Source organism: Vipera ursinii, assembly GCF_947247035.1.
Source record: "Vipera ursinii genome assembly, chromosome: 2".
NCBI classification, from domain to species: Eukaryota; Metazoa; Chordata; class Lepidosauria; order Squamata; family Viperidae; genus Vipera; species Vipera ursinii.
In genome coordinates, this window is record NC_139513.1 from 147,875,653 (window position 1) to 147,894,635 (window position 18,983).

The 18,983-nt window shown below is 39.4% G+C and overlaps 1 protein-coding gene across 3 annotated transcripts in view; it reads left to right on the plus strand.

Annotated features, from left to right (window-relative positions):
- The window catches only part of CSAD (cysteine sulfinic acid decarboxylase), a 52,403-nt gene that overhangs the window by 24,478 nt on the left and 8,942 nt on the right, over positions 1–18,983 (plus strand). For all 3 annotated transcript variants that reach the window (XM_083355010.1, XM_083355009.1, XM_083355011.1), the window contains exons 8-13: positions 623–677; positions 1,001–1,117; positions 2,039–2,103; positions 4,517–4,598; positions 6,775–6,974; positions 7,082–7,133. In XM_083355010.1, the coding sequence (XP_083211136.1) occupies positions 623–677; positions 1,001–1,117; positions 2,039–2,103; positions 4,517–4,598; positions 6,775–6,974; positions 7,082–7,133 (571 nt within the window). The remainder of the gene's footprint in view (positions 1–622; positions 678–1,000; positions 1,118–2,038; positions 2,104–4,516; positions 4,599–6,774; positions 6,975–7,081; positions 7,134–18,983) is intronic.

Below are 18,983 nucleotides of genomic sequence, written 5' to 3' on the forward strand. Positions count from 1 at the left end.
CGCGTGCCACAGGTGACACGCAGAGCCCTCTCTATGGGCAGGCTGCCGTCACCCCAGTCCTAGGCCTTTTATAAAATCTTTTCACTTTAGGCCTCCGCTGCCGTGTGCAAAAAAAAAAGGTTCAATCATTCAATTTCAACTTCTCATGGGAAAAAAAAGATTTCGCAAAGTTGGAATTGATTGAACTTTTAGTTGCACCCAGTCTGCCGTTACCACTGCAGCCACGCCAACCCAATGGGCCATGCCCACCTGGCACCCGATGATACATAAGTGGGTTTTGGTTGCAGTCTGGGCACTCGGTCTCTAAAAGGTTCGCCATCACTGTTCTAGACCATATCATTTGAGTGTGCATGAAATGGATCTTATTATAAGCAGTTTCCTCAAGAGGAAAAATCTTCCTGTGCTAAAAAAATCCTAATGCATCACACAAGGCTAATGGGGAACCCTTTCTTCTGATCTAATTGGCAGTAGAGGTAGATTCAAAGTTAAAGCTCCTCCTGTATATTATCAAAGTGAAACACATACGTAGCTTCATACCGGCATGAAGTCAGAGTGGTTTAAGCGAGAAGGACCTGCTGAAAGGACTTTCATGGCTCACTCATTTCAACCTTTTCTTCCTCAGAGGGAAAATGATCCCTGCTGATCTAGAGAAAAAGATCAACCAGGCCAAATTAGAGGTATGTTGCTTGTGGAGGGTTTTGAAGGACGTTGCACTTCTCCCTTTGCTCCCACTAAACTCTATGTAACAGGATGCTTTTTCTCCCCATACCTCCCCATACCTAGCCAGAGCTAAAAGAAACATGAAATGGATGTAGGGGCTTTGCAAACCCTGCCTCTTTGTCTGAGGTTGCAGCAAATGAAGAAATGCAATATCTTATGCTTCTTCTACCGGAGACCTACACACGAAGGAAGGAAAATTCAGGCAGAGGTGACCACATGTGTGTGGTTCTGTTGTATAGACCATACTTATGCCAATCAAAGCTCTGATCTTCTCTTCCAGAAAGCACTCCCTTTCTTTGTCAATGCCACCTGTGGCACCACTGTCCTGGGAGCTTTTGACCCCCTGCCTGAGATTGCGGAGGTGTGCACAAGACACAAACTCTGGTTCCATGTGGATGTAAGTACAACCTGTGGAGATAAGGACCTTCTAAAGATGTTTTGGAATGGAGAGACGGGCCAACCACCAGAGGAGGAATGGTGTATCTTTAAAATCTGAATGCCATGAGACCTAGGGCCAAAGGGATCCCTTGTGATGTCTTGGTTGGGAGCCAAAGGATGATACACATTTGCATTAAGGTTTTTTTTTTAGATCTACTTAGTCTCCAATACCACTTTCCCAATCTTTCCTAAGGTAGGTTTCAGGAGTTGTTCCTACACTGTCCATATAACATAACAGAGCTTTTGCATGCATGTTAGTATCTTTAAATCAACTATTCAGTCTGAGATTACTTTCAGATGTCAGGCCAATTAAGCTGAAGGAAAGCTACTGTATGTCAATATTTATTCCTCCGTACAATTTTTGGTCTTAGAAGGACCTCATGGTTTCCTTCCTTTGGGATTGTGCTTTCAAATCTCTCGCCCTGAAGGAGTGGACCAGGTGCCGTCCCCTGAGGACAAATAATTTGCTTATGACTTAATGCTGAGCAAATATGTGCTGCCTTACCAGCTTGCCCAGCAGATATATTTTTCCCCCAATGGAGATTGGTGAGAAAATATCTGATGAGTGATTCAGTCACACAGAGGTGTAGCAGGCAGCAGTCATGTTGAGTGGACCGTGATTTATTACTCGGGTATATTTGTAGAAAACTGATTTTCTTCACATTTGTGAACATTCTGCGTAAGCCGAAATTTTCACGTTCTCTTTGAAAATTACCTTGCAATTCTTTTAGCATTTAAAAGCTGGCCCTTTAGCTACTCTGTTACCACCTGAATTATTTCCTTGTATCTTTAATTTTGATTTCCAATTGCAGCACCATCTCCATGGTTTTGACTGGACTCCTTTTTAAGCAACTCATACGGTTCTTTTATTCTCCTATAGGCAGCCTGGGGTGGCAGTGCTCTCCTGTCCCAAAGACATCGGCATCTTCTGGATGGAATCGAAAGGTAGATACTATTTCTTAGAGGAACGAGTTGTGAAAAGATATACAACCAAGACTTTGACTTTCGACTTGTTCATCCTCTGTCTCCGTTTTTAATAAAAGTGCATACATCTTAGAAATAATTTGATCATCATTTGTACAAAACTCTATGTCAGATTCAGTTTTATATTTCACAAGCCCTCTTATCCGCCTTAAATCTTTCTATTAGATTAGCATAGAGAAACCAATAGCATGTAAGACCTTCCAGCTCCAAATTTTCTCATGTTTCAGTTAAATTTCTCCTTGAGAATGATTCAACAAATCAGCGACCATTTTTGTTTAATTATCATTTCCCTTCTGAAAAGGACTTATTCGGGTGACAAGCATAAAGCGATATAAAAAGTCAATTTTTTGCCTTATACCTGTTCCAAATTCTCGGCATGGCAAGTCTAATAAAATGATTTTTAAAATCTACATTGACCTTGATTTTATCATGCCAAAAATAACCACATCACCCAAAGAAATAGTTTACAGTGAGTGTCTTTGTCGAGTTAGAGGGATCTTGATTGGCCTTTGGGCCATTCCATCCCCATTGAACAAGAACTACAGGGCCACATTCATTGGCTAGTTGCCCTGTCAGTAAAACAAACAGTGAGACAACAGTTACCTCTCCTGGCAGAGCTGCCCCAATAGCAGAAGGAATAACCCTGCATGACCCTGTTGCCTTAAATCACCCAGTGCCCGATGCCTAGTGTCCTGCTACTAGGACAGTGTGAAAATGCAGGTGCAGGTCAATGTCTATGGAGATTCTCAGGCATCCAGGTCATGGTTGTCCCAAAGGGGCTCTTTCAAGAGGCAAGTGGATTTTCTTGTTTTTCTTTGTAGACGTTTCGCTTCTCATCCAAGAAGCTTCTTCAGCTTTGAAGAAGAACTTCTTGAGCTGAAGAAGCTTCTTGGATGAGAAGGGAAACATCTTCAAAGAAGACAAGAAAGTCCAGTTGCCTCTTGAAAAGAAGAAAGTCCAGTTGCCTCTTGGGACAGGTGCAGATCAAGTCTTACTAACTGCATGCTGTTGGTAAATTACACTGAACAATTAACCAGTGGAACAACCTGCCTCCAGAGGTGGTGAATGCTCCAACACTGGAGGTTTTTAAGAAGAGACTGGACAGCCATTTGCCTGAAATGGTATAAGGTTTCCTGCCTGAGCAGGGGTTGGACTAGATGACCTCCAAGGTCCCTTCCAACTTTTTATTATTATTATTATTATTATTATTATTATTATTATTATTATTATTAATTTATTTATTTATTTATTATTATTTATTATTATTTATTATTATTATTGGTAATCCTCTGTTATTTGGCCCAACTCAGTTCCTTAGAAGATCAGTGTCAGGCCCAAAGTCTAGCTAGGCAAAGTCAGTGGAAGGCAGGCAAACAAGACAGCCATAGAGATGTGCTGGAATGAAGCACTGGATCAGGCAAATGCATATTGAAAGACAAAGGTGGGCTGCTGGTTAGATGTAGTGTTGGTTGGCTGGTGAATGAGGCCAGATAGCTGGTGATGTAAAGGTTGGTAGGTTTTTCATTCTGAGGGATTGGGTTGAAAGAAAAATCTTCTGCATCTCCATGGGCCAGTTGGCTTCTTCCAGTCCCCCCCCCCAAAAAAAATCAACTTAGATGTAAATTTTGTCTAATTAGCTGCTTATTAAATGTACATGCTGCCCATCTCTCAGTCAAGTGACTGGGTGGTTTACAATGTCATAAATAACAGTATAAAACAGTATAATAGGTTAAAAACATTAAAACATTGGATGTTGAAAGTTAAAACATTAAAAGATTGGTACTTCAGACTCTAAGGTTTTTGCAATTGTTCAGGGGGAAAAAAGGAAACACAGTTAAGAAACACTCCGCCCTTCTTTCTTTGTCCTTAAGACCAGGGGAATTATTGTTTCTAGCTGAACAATACAATGATTATATGTGTTCCTTGAGCAGCTGAGACTTGTCTGTGGGAGCAAAATGGCAGTGATGCCATAGGAGATTCTGTTTCAAGGCCCTTTTTTGAGTCTGACCCCTATGGTGCATGTTAAGAATCCCATTTAAATGCAAGGAGTCTGGTAGCACCTTAGCAAATTAACAAATTGTATCAAAAGCTGATCAACTTAACTACTCTTTTGCATCCGATCTCCTGAGCTGCAGCTCAAAAAACTTATGTCTTTTAATATACATTTTATTTGTTGAAAAGCTGTTACTGGATTTCTTCTGATTTTTGGATACCGTACACTAACATGTTTCTCTGACAATCCACATATACAAAAGATCCAAAATATAAAGGTGTACCACTGAATTTTTAGCAGTCTTCTAAATATGGTTATTAGCATTTATTTGCATACAAGGCTTATGCAATTATGAAATGCTCGTTTCTATTTTCCATCCAGGGCTGATTCAGTGGCTTGGAATCCCCACAAAATGCTTATGGCTGGACTTCAGTGTTCTGCCTTCTTGGTCCAGGATAGCTCTGTAGGTATTCAGTGTCTCTCTCTCTCTCTCTCTCTCTCTTCCTGGACACGAAGCATGATACTGTATAAATTATCTCTCCTTCCAGATAATATGGTTAGAGGAAACCCAAAGCTACCTTCAGGTAAATGAGGGCGGATATGATATTGTTGCCATTACGGAAACATGGTGGGACGAAACCCATAAATGGAACACACAGCTAGAGGGATTTAAACTATTTAAAAGAAACAGACTAAACAAAAGAGGAGGTGGAGTTGCTCTCTATATAAGAAATAACTTTATCTCTACAGAAATAGAGCACAACAATGATGAAAACTGTAAACTTGAATGCATTTGGGTCAATATAAAAGAGGGAAAAATGACATTGCCATAGGTGTATACTATAGGCCGCCCAACCAAGCAGAGGAAATAGATGAACTTTTTGCTAGTCAGCTAACTAAGGTATGTAGGAAGCACATCACCATAGTAATGGGGGACTTTAATTACCCTGATATCAACTGGGAGACAAACTCTGCACCAAGTGGAAGATCAAACAGATACCTGACAAACCTAGCAGACAACTTTCTCTCCCAAAAAATAGAGAAGGGAACTAGGGGATTAGCCATATTGGATTTAATTCTCACTAACAGAGATGAAATGATAGAAAGTGTCGAAGGTACAGGAGCCTTGCGGGGGAAGTGATCATGCAATATTGGAATTCAACATTCTGGAAGCACAAGCAATAGAACACAGCCAAACTAGAGTCTTGGACTTTAAAAGAGCAAATTTCAATAAACTTAGAGAGACCTTGGGAAGAATTCCATGGATGAGAATCCTAAAGGGGAAAACAACTCAAGAAGCTTGGGAAATTTTGAAAAGTGAGATAATAAAGGCCCAATCTAGCACAATACCAACAAAGAAGAAAAATAACAGCTCTAAAAAGAAACCAGCATGGCTGCATAAAGAACTCTCTGATAAATTGAAAGATAAAAAGGACAAGTATAAGAAGTGGAAAGAGGGGCACATAACTAAGGCAGAATATCAGCAAATAGCCCATGCCTGCAAAGATGAAGTGAGGAAAGCTAAGGCTCAAAATGAACTAAGGCTTGCGACCAAAGACAAAAATAACAAAAAAAGCTTCTTTCAACATATAAAAAACAAGAAAAAAGTTAAGGAAATTATTGGTCCATTAGTGGGGCAAAGTGGCAAGAAGGTGACAAGCAACAGGGAGAAAGCAGAACTATTTAACTTGTTTTTTGCATCTGTCTTTACACAAAGGGAAAAAACAAGAAACACAAGTTAAGATAGGCAAGAAAATGGCAAGTGAGCATCTGTCCAGCCTAGATGAGTTCAAATCACCAGGACCAGATGGATTGCACCCCAAAGTTCTCAAGGAACTGGCAGACGTGATCTCAGAACCACTGAACTATATTTTTCTAAGATCCTGGAGCACTGGGAAACTACCAGAGGACTGGAAGAGAGCTGATGTAGTTCCCATCTTCAAAAAAGGGGAAAAAATAGATCCAGGAAACTACAGACCTATCAGCCTGACTGCAATACCTGGGAAAATTCTGGAAAAGATAATCAAACAACAAATCAGCGAACACCTTGATTCAAACAAAGTCATCACTAAAAGTCAAACTTTGAGTCTGTGGTCACCCTGTTCTTATCATGTTTCCCAGTTCATTTCTGAAGTTCTTTGAAATGTTGGGGTTACCCACTTTGAGCATTTGGCACTGTCAAATAGAATAAATCATTATATGTGGAAAAACAAGGTTTTTTTTTAAAAAAAATATAAAGATAAATATTTTGATATAAAGGGACGTGGTGGCTCAGTGGGTTAGGACGCTGAGCTTGTCAATCAGAAGGTCGGCAGTTTGGCGGGTCGAATCCTGAGTGCCACATAACAGAGTGAGCGCCTGTTACTCGTCCCAGCTTCTGCCAACCTAGCAGTTCGAAAGCACATAAAAATGCAAGTAGAAAAATAGGGACCACTACGGTGGGAAGGTAACAGCGTTCCGTGCGCCTTTGGCATCTGGTCATGCCGGCCACATGACCACGGAGACGTCCTTGGACAAGCACTGGCTCTTCGGCTTTGAAACAAGAGATGAGCACCGGCCCCTGGAGTTGGAAACGACTAGCACGCATATGCGGGGGAACCTTTACCTTTACCTTTATTTTGATACCTTTTTCTTCCCAGGGACTACTGCAGAGATGCCACTGTGCCCAAGCCACCTACCTCTTCCAGACGGACAAGTTCTACAACATAGCCTATGACAGGGGAGACCAAACCATCCAGTGTGGACGCAAAGTAGATTGCTTCAAGTTCTGGCTGATGTGGAAGGCCAATGGCAGCAAAGGCTTGGAGCAGAGAGTGGACAGGGCCTTTGCTTACACTAGGTATATGAAGAGACTCCAGTCTGGGATCAGATCTTCTGCCACTCCTGGTGACTGGTGGTGCGGCTCAAGCGTCTTCCCTGACATTTTCTTCTCTTTTTTTATCCTAGGTATCTAGCTGATGAAATTAAGAAGAGAGAAGACTTTCAGCTAGTGATAGAGGTATGAGCTACCTGGCCTGCTGACATGTATATTATACGACGCTATTTACTTACTTGTACCCAGTCTTTATTATTTTGACAAATAACTCAAGGCTGTGATCGTATCCAGCACACCTTCCTCCTCCTATTCTTCCCCTAGCGACGATCCTCTGAGGTTGGTTGGACTGAGAGCGAGTAAGTGACTGGCCCAAGGTCACCCAATTGGCTCTGGCGGAACTGGAACTCACAATCTCCCACTAGCTAGGAAAAGGGGGTGCTTTGTCACGACCAAAGTAGTAATTTTGACATTGTGCCACAGAATTGCAGTAATGCAATCTTTTTTTTAAATTTTTTTTTATTAAATATACATTTAAAAACAAAAGTGGACATGATTCAACTTCCCTAGCTACAACACTACTATTAGTATTATCTAATGTTACCGAAAGAAATAACAAAAACCTAAAATACAATCTATAACAGGACAGAGTATTAAAAAAATGTACATGTAAGATCTGTCGGGTTTTTTTAGTAAACTGTCATTCAGTCCTCAGCGTTATATTTATGTATCTTTTAGTTATGTCCATTATATAGATGCTAATAAAAAATCCTTACATTATCAACCAATCAAACAATGTTCATCTCAGCGATCCTCCTTAACTCTAACCAATTGTACAAATTTTGCCAAATTTCATAATACTCCGTTTCGTTCTTATTTTTGATCTCTAGAGAGTTAACCTGTCTATTATTTCTTCTTCAGGGGGGTTTCCTTTCTTTTCCATTTTTGGGCATATACCAGTCTTGCTGCAGTTAACATATGTACTAATAAGTAGAGAGATGCTTTACTGAGATTATCGTTAATAATCCCTAATAAAAAAAATTCTAGTTTTAAATCAATTTTTTGTCGTAATATTTCTTCCAACCAATTTTTAATCCGCTGCCAAAAATTTTTCACTTCTGAACATTCCCACCACATATGATAATAAGTCCCTGGAAGCCTTCTGCATTTCTAGCACATTGGTGAGATTTTTTTATCTATTTTTGCTAACCTTGTAGGGGGAAGATGCCATCTATAAAACATCTTGTACAAATTCTCTTTATAGGAGGTGGCTAGCGTTAACCTCCTATTTCTATCCCATAGTAGTTACCTGTTCTTCTAATAAATCCTGTTCTAATAAATATTGGTATATTTTTTTTATCAATCGATCTTCTGTTCCTAGAAGAATTTTATCTAATTGTGTATGCTCTAATTTTATCCTTGGTTCTTTATGACAAGCAATACACAGTTACACAAAGGGAAAAAACAGTCCAACTTACCAAAACCAGTGCCATAGAATAGAAACGCAAGTTAAGATAGGCAAGAAAATGGTAAGTGAGCACCTGTCCAGCCTAGACAAGTTCAAATCACCAGGACCAGATGGATTACACCCTGAAGTTCCCAAGGAACTGGCAGGTGTGATCTCAGAACCACTGAACTATATTTTCAAAAATCCTGGAGCACTGGGGAACTACCAGAGGACTGGAAGAGAGCTGATGTAGTTCCCATCTTCAAAAAAGGGAAAAAAATAGATCCAGGAAACTACAGACCTATCAGCCTGACCTCAATACCTGGGAAGATTCTGGAAAAGATAATCAAACAACAAATCAGCGAACACCTTGATGCGAACAAAGTCATCACTAAAAGTCAACATGGGTTTGTCAAAAACAGATCATGCCAGACAAATCTTATTACATTCTTTGAGCAAGTGACAAAAACCTACTACTTGATAAGGCTGCATTAACAGAGGGATAGAATCAATATCAAGTGAAGTACTAATACCACTTTACAATGCTTTGGTAAGGCCACACCTGGAATACTGCATCCAGTTTTGGTCACCACAATGTAAAAAAGATGTCGAGACTCTAGAAAGGGTACAGAGAAGACAAAAATGATTGGGGGACTGGAGGCTAAAACATATAGGGAATGGTTGCTGGAATTGGGTATGTGTAGTTTAACGAAGAGAAGGGTGAGGGGTGACATGATAGTGTTCCACTATCTCAGGGGCTGCCACAAAGAAGAGGGAGCCAGGCTGTTCTCCAGAGCACCTGAAAGCAGGACAAGAAGCAATGGATGGAAACTAGTCAAGGAGAGAAGCAACCTAGAACTAAGGAGAAACTTCCTGACAGTTAGAACAATTAACCAGTGGAACAACCTGCCTCCAGAAGCTGTGAATGCTCCAACACTGGAAGTTTTTAAGAAGAGACTGGACAGCCATTTGTCTGAAATGGTATAGGGTTTCCTGCCTGAGCAGGGGGTTGGACTAGATGACCTCCAAGGTCCCTTCCAACAACTACTTCTTCTTCTTCTTCTTCTTCTTCTTCTTCTTCTTCTTCTTCTTCTTCTTCTTCTTCTTCTTCTTCTTCTTCTTCTTATTATTATTATTATTATTATTATTATTATTATTATTATTATTATTATTATTATTATTTTCTGTATTGTGACTGTATTTATAAGTATGCCCACCATTCCAACTCTACACCATCTTCTGATAATCTTTTTCTTGTTTTCAGGTCTCCATTTTCATCTAAGAGATCTTTATATGTAATTACACTTCCTAGATTTATAAATTTGGGGTGCATAAAAATCTCTAATATAGATAGCCAATTGGGAATTTCTATATAGTTAATTTTTTTTAATTTTTATCCACACATCTAATAGTGCCCGTCTAATATGATGATTCTGAAAATACTGATGAGCCCTGTATTTTCCATCCCACATTATAGCATGCCACCCAATTTGCATGTCATGACCTTCTAAGGCGAGTAGTCTTCTATTCCTTAAATGTATCCAATCCTTTATCCATACCGCTATTGCTGCTTGATAATATTTTTCCCAATCTGGGAGGCCGAGCCCTCCTCTTTCCTTTGCATCCTGTAATAATTTTAACTTGATTCTCGGTTTTTTACCTTGCCAGATAAATTTAGATGCAACTCTATTTAAATTTTCAAAAAAATCCTTACCTAATTTAATTGGTACACATTGGAATAAAAAGAGTAATTTGGGCAGTATATTCATCTTGATCGTCACTATTCTTCCCATAAAAGAGAGCTGCAAGTTTTTCCATCTATCTAGGTCTACTATAATTTGGTCCATTAACTTATCATAATTTTCTCTTTTAAGTATAGTACATCTTGCTGATAGTTGGATCCCCAAATACTTTACTCTTTTAGATGTCTGGATGTCAATTTTTTCTAATAACTCAGTCCTTGTAAGTTGGACATATTTTTAACAAGCATTTTAGTTTTTTCTTTGTTAATTTTTAATCCCGCAACATCTCCATAATTTTCCAGCACCTGTAATAATCTTTTTCCAGATTCTAAAGGGTCTTCCAGGATGAAAACTAAATCATCCGCATAAGCCTGTAATTTAAATGTCTCTTTTCTGATTTCTAATCCTTTAATCCTTTTATCTTTTTGGATTATTCTTGTGAGTACTTGTGAGTACTTCTATCTAGACCGGGATGCCTTACGTACGGTCACTCATGCGCTTGTGACCTCTCGTCTTGACTACTGCAACGCTCTCTACATGGGGCTACCCTTGAAGACCACTCAGAGGCTCCAACTGGTACAGAATGCAGCCGCGAGAGTTGTATTGGGAGTTTCCCGATACTCCCATGTCACACCTTTGCTCCGCGAGCTGCATTGGTTACCAGTTGTCTTCCGGGTGAGGTTCAAGGTGTTGGTAATGACCTACAAAGCCCTTCATGGCATGGGTCCAGAATACCTTGGGGAGCACCTGCAGCCGGCGTCAACTTCCCTCTGCCCAGTACGCTCCCACAGAGAGGGCCTCCTCAGGGTGCCACCGGTCAAAGAATGCTGACTGGTGGCCCCCAGGGGGAGGGCGTTCTCTGTTGGTGCACCGGATTTATGGAACCATCTTCCGGTCGAGCTCCGGATGGCGCCCGATCTCCGCTCCTTCCGGCGCGATCTTAAAACCCATCTCTTTAAACAAGCTGGCCTGGCCTGATGGGACGGGGTGGGATTTTTATAAATGAACTTCAATTTTAATCTGTATTAATTTATTATGGGCATTGTTTAATCACGTTTTAATAATTTTTAATTTTTGTATCTAGTTTTTATGTATTGCCCTGTTCACCGCCCTGAGTCCTTCGGGAGAAGGGCGGTATATAAATTAAATTAATAAATAAAATAAATAAATAAAGAATGAATAATAAAGGAGATAGTGGACAGCCTTGTCTCGTACCTTTTTGTATTTGAGTGCTATTTGTTAATTCTCCGTTTATGATTACTTTTGCCTCTTGCTTGGAATAGATTGCTTTAAACATATTTATAAATTTTTCTCCGAATTCCATCTGTTTGAGTTGAGTCAACATAAAATTCCATTTGACATTATCAAAGGCTTTCTGAGCATCGAAAAAAATTAATGCCACTTGTTTTTCGCTATGAAATTCATAGTATTCTAAGATGTCTAGTATGATCCTGACGTTATATCTTATTTGTCTTTTAGGCAAGAAGCCGTTTTGGTCAGTATGAATAAATTCCGCTAAATATTTTTTTTAATCTTTCTGCCATTATAGTCGTGAAATCTTATAATCCGTGTTCAGTAAAGAAATGGGTCTATAATTTTTAATACAGGTCAAACCAGAGTTTTCTTTAGGGATTAGTGAGATGATTGCTTCTTTCCATGAGTTTGGAATTTTTGCTGTGTTTAGTACCTCATTAAATAAATACAATAGTGTTGGGACCAAAAGTTCTTGGAAGTTTTTATATATTTTGGATGGTAGTCCATCAGGGCCAGGTGTTTTATTACTTTTTTGCTTCCATAATTTCCTGAACTGTTATATCTTTATTTAATATATTTTGAAATTCTTCTGAAACCTTCGGTAGGTCTGCTTTCATAAGATATTGTGATATTCTTTCCTCAGTGATCATTTCCTCCTCTTTATAAAGATTTTTATAGAATTCATATGTCACCCATTTTTTCCCATCATTTTGATGTACTATCTCCCCTGCTTGACTATGTAATTTACTAATCCATCTATTATCTTTTTGTTTTTTCAACCTATAGGCCAGCCATCTCCCAGGTTTATTTGCCTGCTCAAAATTTTTTTGTCTAATGCTTTTTATTTTTTGTACCAATTCTCCCTTTTCTATAATATTCAATTTATGCTTATTTAAATCCAACTGTTGTTTTAAATTACATTATGGGTTTTTTTGTAGTTCTAACTCTAATTTTTTATGTTCATCCTCTAAACTTTTTCGATATTGCCTTTTCTTTTTATATTCATTGGCCATATACACAATTGCAGTTCCTCTCATAACTGCTTTGGCCGTATCCCATAAATTTTGAGTGCTAGTCTCCTCTTTCTTGTTTATCTGGAAGAATGTCTGCATTTGTTCCTCCATCTTATGTTTAAATTCTGTTTGGATTAGGATTGCCTTTTTAAGAGTCCACCTCCTTGTTGTTGTCTTCTGTTCTTTCCATTTAATTACAATGGGATTATGATTGCCCAAGTATTAATATCTATTATTATATCATCAATATCTGAATTTAATTCTTTCGTTGTCCAGACCATATCAATTCTAGACCACGATTGATGCCGCCTGAATAGTATGTAAATTGCTTTTCATTCAAATTTCTCTCCCTCCAACTATCTTGAATCTTTAATTCCTCCACCATTTTAAAAAAAGTACCGGATAATATTCTCCTGGTTCGTTTCCTAACTTCCTCACTTTTATAATCTAATTCTCTGTCTGTAATTGCATTAAAATCACCAATTATACAAATATTCTCATAATCCATATCAGCAATAACCTTGTGCAATTTCTTATAAAATTGTCTTCGTTTTTCATTGGGGGCATAAATTCCTACCAGGGCGACCTTTTTTTTGTTCAAGGAAATTTCAATAATCAATATTCTACCTTCCTCATCTCGATAAATTTGTCTTGCTGGGATTCTTTCTTTAGCGTATATCACAATTCCTCCTTTCTTCTGCTGTGAAAGCGATACAAATTTAATTCCTAACTTAGGGTAGTTTAATAAATCCTGATCTTGAGTCTTTATATGTGTTTCTTGTAGAATTGTTATATCTGAATTTTTCTTACTGAGCTTATTCAAAATTATATTTCTCTTAGCTGGGGAGTTTATTTATTTATTTATTTTTATTTATTTATTTAAATTTATATACCGCCCTATTCCCGTAGGACTCAGGGCGGTTTACAGGGAAAATTAAAAGTTAAAATACATTCACATTTAATGATAATACTGTTAATATTTCTATATTACTGCCTCTGTTTTGATCTTGTTGCCCTTGTCGGTCTATCTTCGTTAACTTCTTTGTGTCTACACTCATCATTGTTGTCATGGTGCATTCTCATTTTTTCTCTTCTCTCTGTTTCCTGTTCTTTGTCTTGTGATTCCTGTATCTTTCTATTATATCTCTCTGCATTGTTCCCTTCTCTTAACTCTCTTTCTTCTAGTTCATCTTCATTGCCTAGATGCTGCTGGAAAAACTCTTCTGCTTTATCAATCGAATCTAACCTATATCTCTTTTCTTGCCAGGTCACCACAATCCCTTCCAGTATCAGCCACCTAAAATTAATGTTTTGTCTTATTAATTTTGATGTAATATGTTGGTAGGGCCTTCTCAGATCTCTTACCCTCCTAGGGACTTTTTGAGGACAATTAGTTGTTTACCTCTATATTCTATTGGATCGTCCCTTGTTCTGTGCAAAATCTCATCCCTAACTGATTTCTTCACAAATCTGATATGTACCTTCTTGGGTAAGTAATTTCTTCTCGCATAATTTGTGTGAATCTATATATTTCATCAATCTCATTTGCCATCTCATCTTTCCCTGTCCCTAGGGCCCTTGCTAGCAAGTCCATCATCATTTCTGGGAGGTCCTCCCCCTTCTCTTCCTTCATGTTTTGGAAACGTAAATAGTGGTCTGCTTTCTCAGTTTCAAGCAGTATAATGGTTTTTTTCTAACTTTATTTGCTTGCAAAAGTTTTTCATTCATTTCATCTACTCTTCTTTCCTCCTTATTCATTCTATCCTCCATTTCTAATAATTTCTGTTCATTTTTCAATATTTGCTGTTGTGAAAACATTCAAATTTTTCATCCATTGCTCCCATCCTCTCTTTGAGTTCTCCAGTATCATTCCTTATTTCACCTATTTCTCTTTTTAAATCCTCATGATTTCTCAACATAATCTCTTGTAATATTGCTTGTATGTCTTTAAGTGAGCTTGCTCTCTTCCGCGGCATCATCTCCTCTATAGATCTTTGCCCTGCTGGGCTTAATTCTGCTGATGAGGCTTGGGTCATCTGCCTTCTTCCAGTCCCAACTCTCATGAGATTTGGAATGCTTGTCATCTTTCTAAATGACGTCAGCCAACCCTCCCACTTATAAACAATCTTTGTCTTTCCCTCCACCACACCTGGAAAGTTTATCGTTCTTCCAAGGTTATAATCACTATCTTAACAATGCTAGATTTTGTTGCTAACACAATATCCAACCTATTACACCTATTACACTAAAACATAATAATCATTATTAATCAATTTCAAATATCTATATTCCAAACAGTCCTAACTTTTCTATATAGAAACATGTAACAATAATATAACCAATATTATTCAATTCTTTAACAATAAAAACCAGATTTCACAGTCAGTTCAGTTATGAATATTATTATATACAACAAGGGGAGAAATAGATTTTCTCTCCCTCCTTAAACATTCAGCTTTTTGTTCCTAATTAGTCTCCTCCAAATCAATCATACCATAGATTATATTCAATTAATTCTTATTGGTCTAAATTCTCAAAACAATTACCATTTATCCCTTTTGTTTTAGAAACTTTTTGAAACAAATAGTTCACTTCTTAAGTTATGAGTATCACTCTTCCCTCCTTTGATGCTAATTGGTCGTTAGTTTTTCTTCAAGATGTCCGCTCTCTCAGCTCAGTCCGCATTGTCACTCTTCAAGTTTATTTTGTTTTTTGTTAAACTCTTTCTTGGCTTTACTGCAAGAGCCAGAAAGAGAAACCACACATGATCTCCAGTCCTTACAGCCTGTTGCTTTAAGGTCAGATCTCTTTTTCCCCCGTCTCCTTCTCACCGTTATCTGACAGGGGAGATGAATTCCCCTTTCGCTCTGGGGCCTCTCCTCTTATCTTCTCTGCTGTGAAATTCTTCGGAAAGATTTTACCATCCGGAACACTTACAAGAGTTCGCTGAGTGTATCTTCTGCCAAGTTAGATGAATTGCTGTCCCGCTAGCTCACCGCTATTTTTGACAGCTGTCATTTCTTCACGGCCGCCATAATGGGCTGTCTCCTTCACCCGGCTCTCTCCTAGGCTTTCCTGCTTTCTGCAGCTCGAACCGCCGTCCTGAGCTGCTCAGCTGGTCGCCTCTGCTTCTAATCTCCCTCCGAGAGATCTGGGGCTTTTAAAAAACCCACCAGGAACAGAGAAACAGCTGTGAGATCGGCACGCTCATTCGGAGCGGCGTCTCAACACAGCCATTCCATTTGACAGCTGGCTCTGCCTCCCAGTAATGCAATCTTGAGGAGCTTTGGGTCCCTTCAAAGTGGTGGGGGGAGGGGAGAGAGCTAGGATATTTGCATGGAGATCGTAAGTTGACATAGGTGACATCAACTATGAATTACAAACAATGGTTGGGTTCATACATCAGGCTAGATTAAAACCAAATAAACCATTTTATGGTTCTGTATTCCAGTTTCTTTACTGACAGTGTATCACTAAGGGACGCGGTGGCTCAGTGGGTTAGGACACTGAGCTTGTCGATCAGAAGGTCGGCAGTTTGGTGGGTCGAATCCTGAGTGCTGCGTAACAGAGTGAGCGCCTGTTACTCTTCCCAGCTTCTGCCAACCTAGCAGTTCGAAAGCACGTAAAAATGCAAGTAGAAAAATAGGGACCACTACGGTGGGAAGGTAACAGTGTTCCGTGCACCTTTGGCATCTAGTCATGCCGGCCACATGACCACGGAAGACATCCTCAGACAAACGCTGGCTCTTCGGCTTTGAAACGGAGATGAGCACCGGCCCCTAGAGTTGGAAACGACTAGCACACATGTGCGGGGGAACATTTACCTTTACCTTCATTCCAGTTTCTTTACTGACAGTGTATCACTGCCATAAGAAAGTTGCTTCTGAAAAAGAAAATTCCATTTCGGCAAAACATAAGATTTCACCGTGGCTACCCTTCCTAATAATGACAACTGTATCCTACCCCATTTTCCCAGGTCCATTTTTGTTTGTATCAGTAATTTAGAATAATTATCCTCCCTAATACTTGAACATCTTCCCGTCAACCAGATTCCTAAATATTTCACCTTCTTCATGATTTTAAACCCTGTAGTGTCCTCTAACATCTGTTTACTTCTATTTGAAAGATTTTTTGTCAATATATTTGTCTTATCTTTATTTACTTGTAGACCAGCCACGTTTCCAAATTCCTCAATCCTTTTTAGTAATTCCGTGCTGGATTCCAGAGGGTTTTCCAAAACGAAGACCATATCATCTGCAAACGCCTGCAGTTTATAAATTTGGTCTCTTATCTGAAGCCCAGTAATCTCCTCATCTTTCCTTATTATTCTCAATAGAGGTTCTAAGGTTAGGATAAATAAGAGTGGGGAGAGTGGACAACCCTGCCTAGTGCCCTTACAGATATCAAATTTGTCAATTAAATTCCTATTTATCAACAATCTCGCTTCCTGCTAAAATAGATTGCTTTAATCATATTACAGAATTTAGCCCCAAACTCCATATGTTCCAACTGACACATCAGGAAATCCCAATTAACCCTATCAAATGCTTTTAGAGCATCGATAAATATTAAAGCTAATTGTTTATCTGGTCGGCTTTCATAATACTCCAGAACATTTAATATAATTCTGTGATTATCTTTTATTTGTCTAGTGGGAAGGAACCCATTCTGGTCTGTATGTATGAATTGGTTTAAGTAAATTTTTAATCTATCTGCAATTATTGTTGCAAATATTTTATAGTCTGAATTAAGAAGGGATATTGGCCTATAATTTTTAATATGCTTCGAAGGGAAATCATCCTTAGGAATCAAACTAATATTTGCCTCCAACCAAGTTTGCGGGACTATAGCCTCATCCAAAATTTCATTAAATAAATCTTTCATATGTTTTCCCAACGCTTCCACTAATACCTTATACAATTCTGCAGGAATTCCGTCAGTGCCTGGAGTTTTTTGACATTTCTGTTTGTCTGACCGCTTTTTCAATTTCTGCTATTGTTATCTCCTGATCTAAGGCCTCTTTCTCATTAGGAAATAACTTGGGAAGGTCTGACTCTGTCAGGTATTGTTTAATCCTCTCCTCAGGAACCTTTTCTTCCTGATATAATTCTGTAAAAAACTCAATCGCTATCTTTTCTATCCCTTCTTTATCCCCTATCAGTGTCCCCCTCTTATCCTCTAACTGCTCAATTCTTCTACTTTCCTTCTCTTTCCTTATTCTATAGCTAAGCCATCTCCCTGGTTTATTGGCATATTCAAAATAGTTCTGCCTCGCCACCCTAATTTGACGTGCTATTTTCTCTTGGTCCACAAGGCTGAGTTTATGCCTCCAAAAATCCACCTGCTCCTTCCCGTACACTTTTTGTGGGTTTACCTGGAGAGCCTTCTCTGCCTTAGTAAGTTGCTCAACAATTTCCCTCCTACTTTCCTCCTACTTTCTACGTTTAACTGCCATCTGTTTTATTATCAAGCCTCTCAAATAAGCTTTAGCTGTATCCAAAACTATTCGTAGGGGCATCCCTTCCGTCCTATTTTCTAAAAAAAACAGACTCATCTCTTGTTTAATTTTTTGTACAAAAACCGTATCCTTCATCATCCATCTACTCCTCACTCTACTCCCCCTTACCAATGGAATTTTCTTTTTCAGACAGCACCAGTTAAACTTTCACTGAAATTTTTAAAAGAGTTAGAGGGGGTAGTTTCTAGATTCGTATGGCAGGGGAAACGGCCCAGGATTGGGAAAAAAATGATGCAAGAAATTAAGGAAAGAGGGGGCCTTGGCCTACCGAACTGGGAACTTTACTATCAGGCTGCCCTCTTAGTTTGGGGCAAGGAATGGATAAGTTTAAGGAATAATCGATTGTTGAGTTTGGAAGGATTTGATTTGCTGCAGGGATGGCATGCAGTTCTTTGGCGGGAAGGTACTCCTCCAAGCAAACAGTTTACTCGCCACTACATAAGGGATATACTGATTTGAAATTGGGATAAGACTGTTATGACTCAGGGCCAGCCGGTGGGTCCGGCAGCCGGTTCAGATGTATCGGATGACTCAGATGAGGGGGAGGAGGAGGGTGTGGAAGACGAACCGGCTGATGATGGCTTGGAGGCTTTGCAGAGCCCTCAGCCGGGGACCTCTTCTCAGCTGCGTGAGCCCGATAGTGCGGAGGATGATGACCCACAGCTGGCCCTGTTCAAGGACGCCCGACGCAGGAGGCAGTCGAGCAGGAACAAACAAAGAAAGGCTGTGGGACTCCTCGGGAGGAGGCACAGGGAGACCACGCCCTGAACTCTAGATAAAAGGAGTGTTTGGGGAGGGGCTGGTTGCTGAAAGCAACCCTTCCGCTTGAGGAGTCAAGTTCCTGTGTTTTTGTTTCTTGTTCTGTTAATTGACTATTAAATCTTGGCAAACGCTTTTCAGCCTTGGACGCTCTCCAGTCTCTTCTGTTTGAATAGGGGTTTGCCTTACTACAAGGCCGGAAGAGGGCTGGTTCAGAACAGTTTGCTTTCAGCCTCCCACCCCTTACTACTACGATGGAGCAGCTTCTTGCCGAGAATGCCCAGCTCACCCAGCAACTCACTT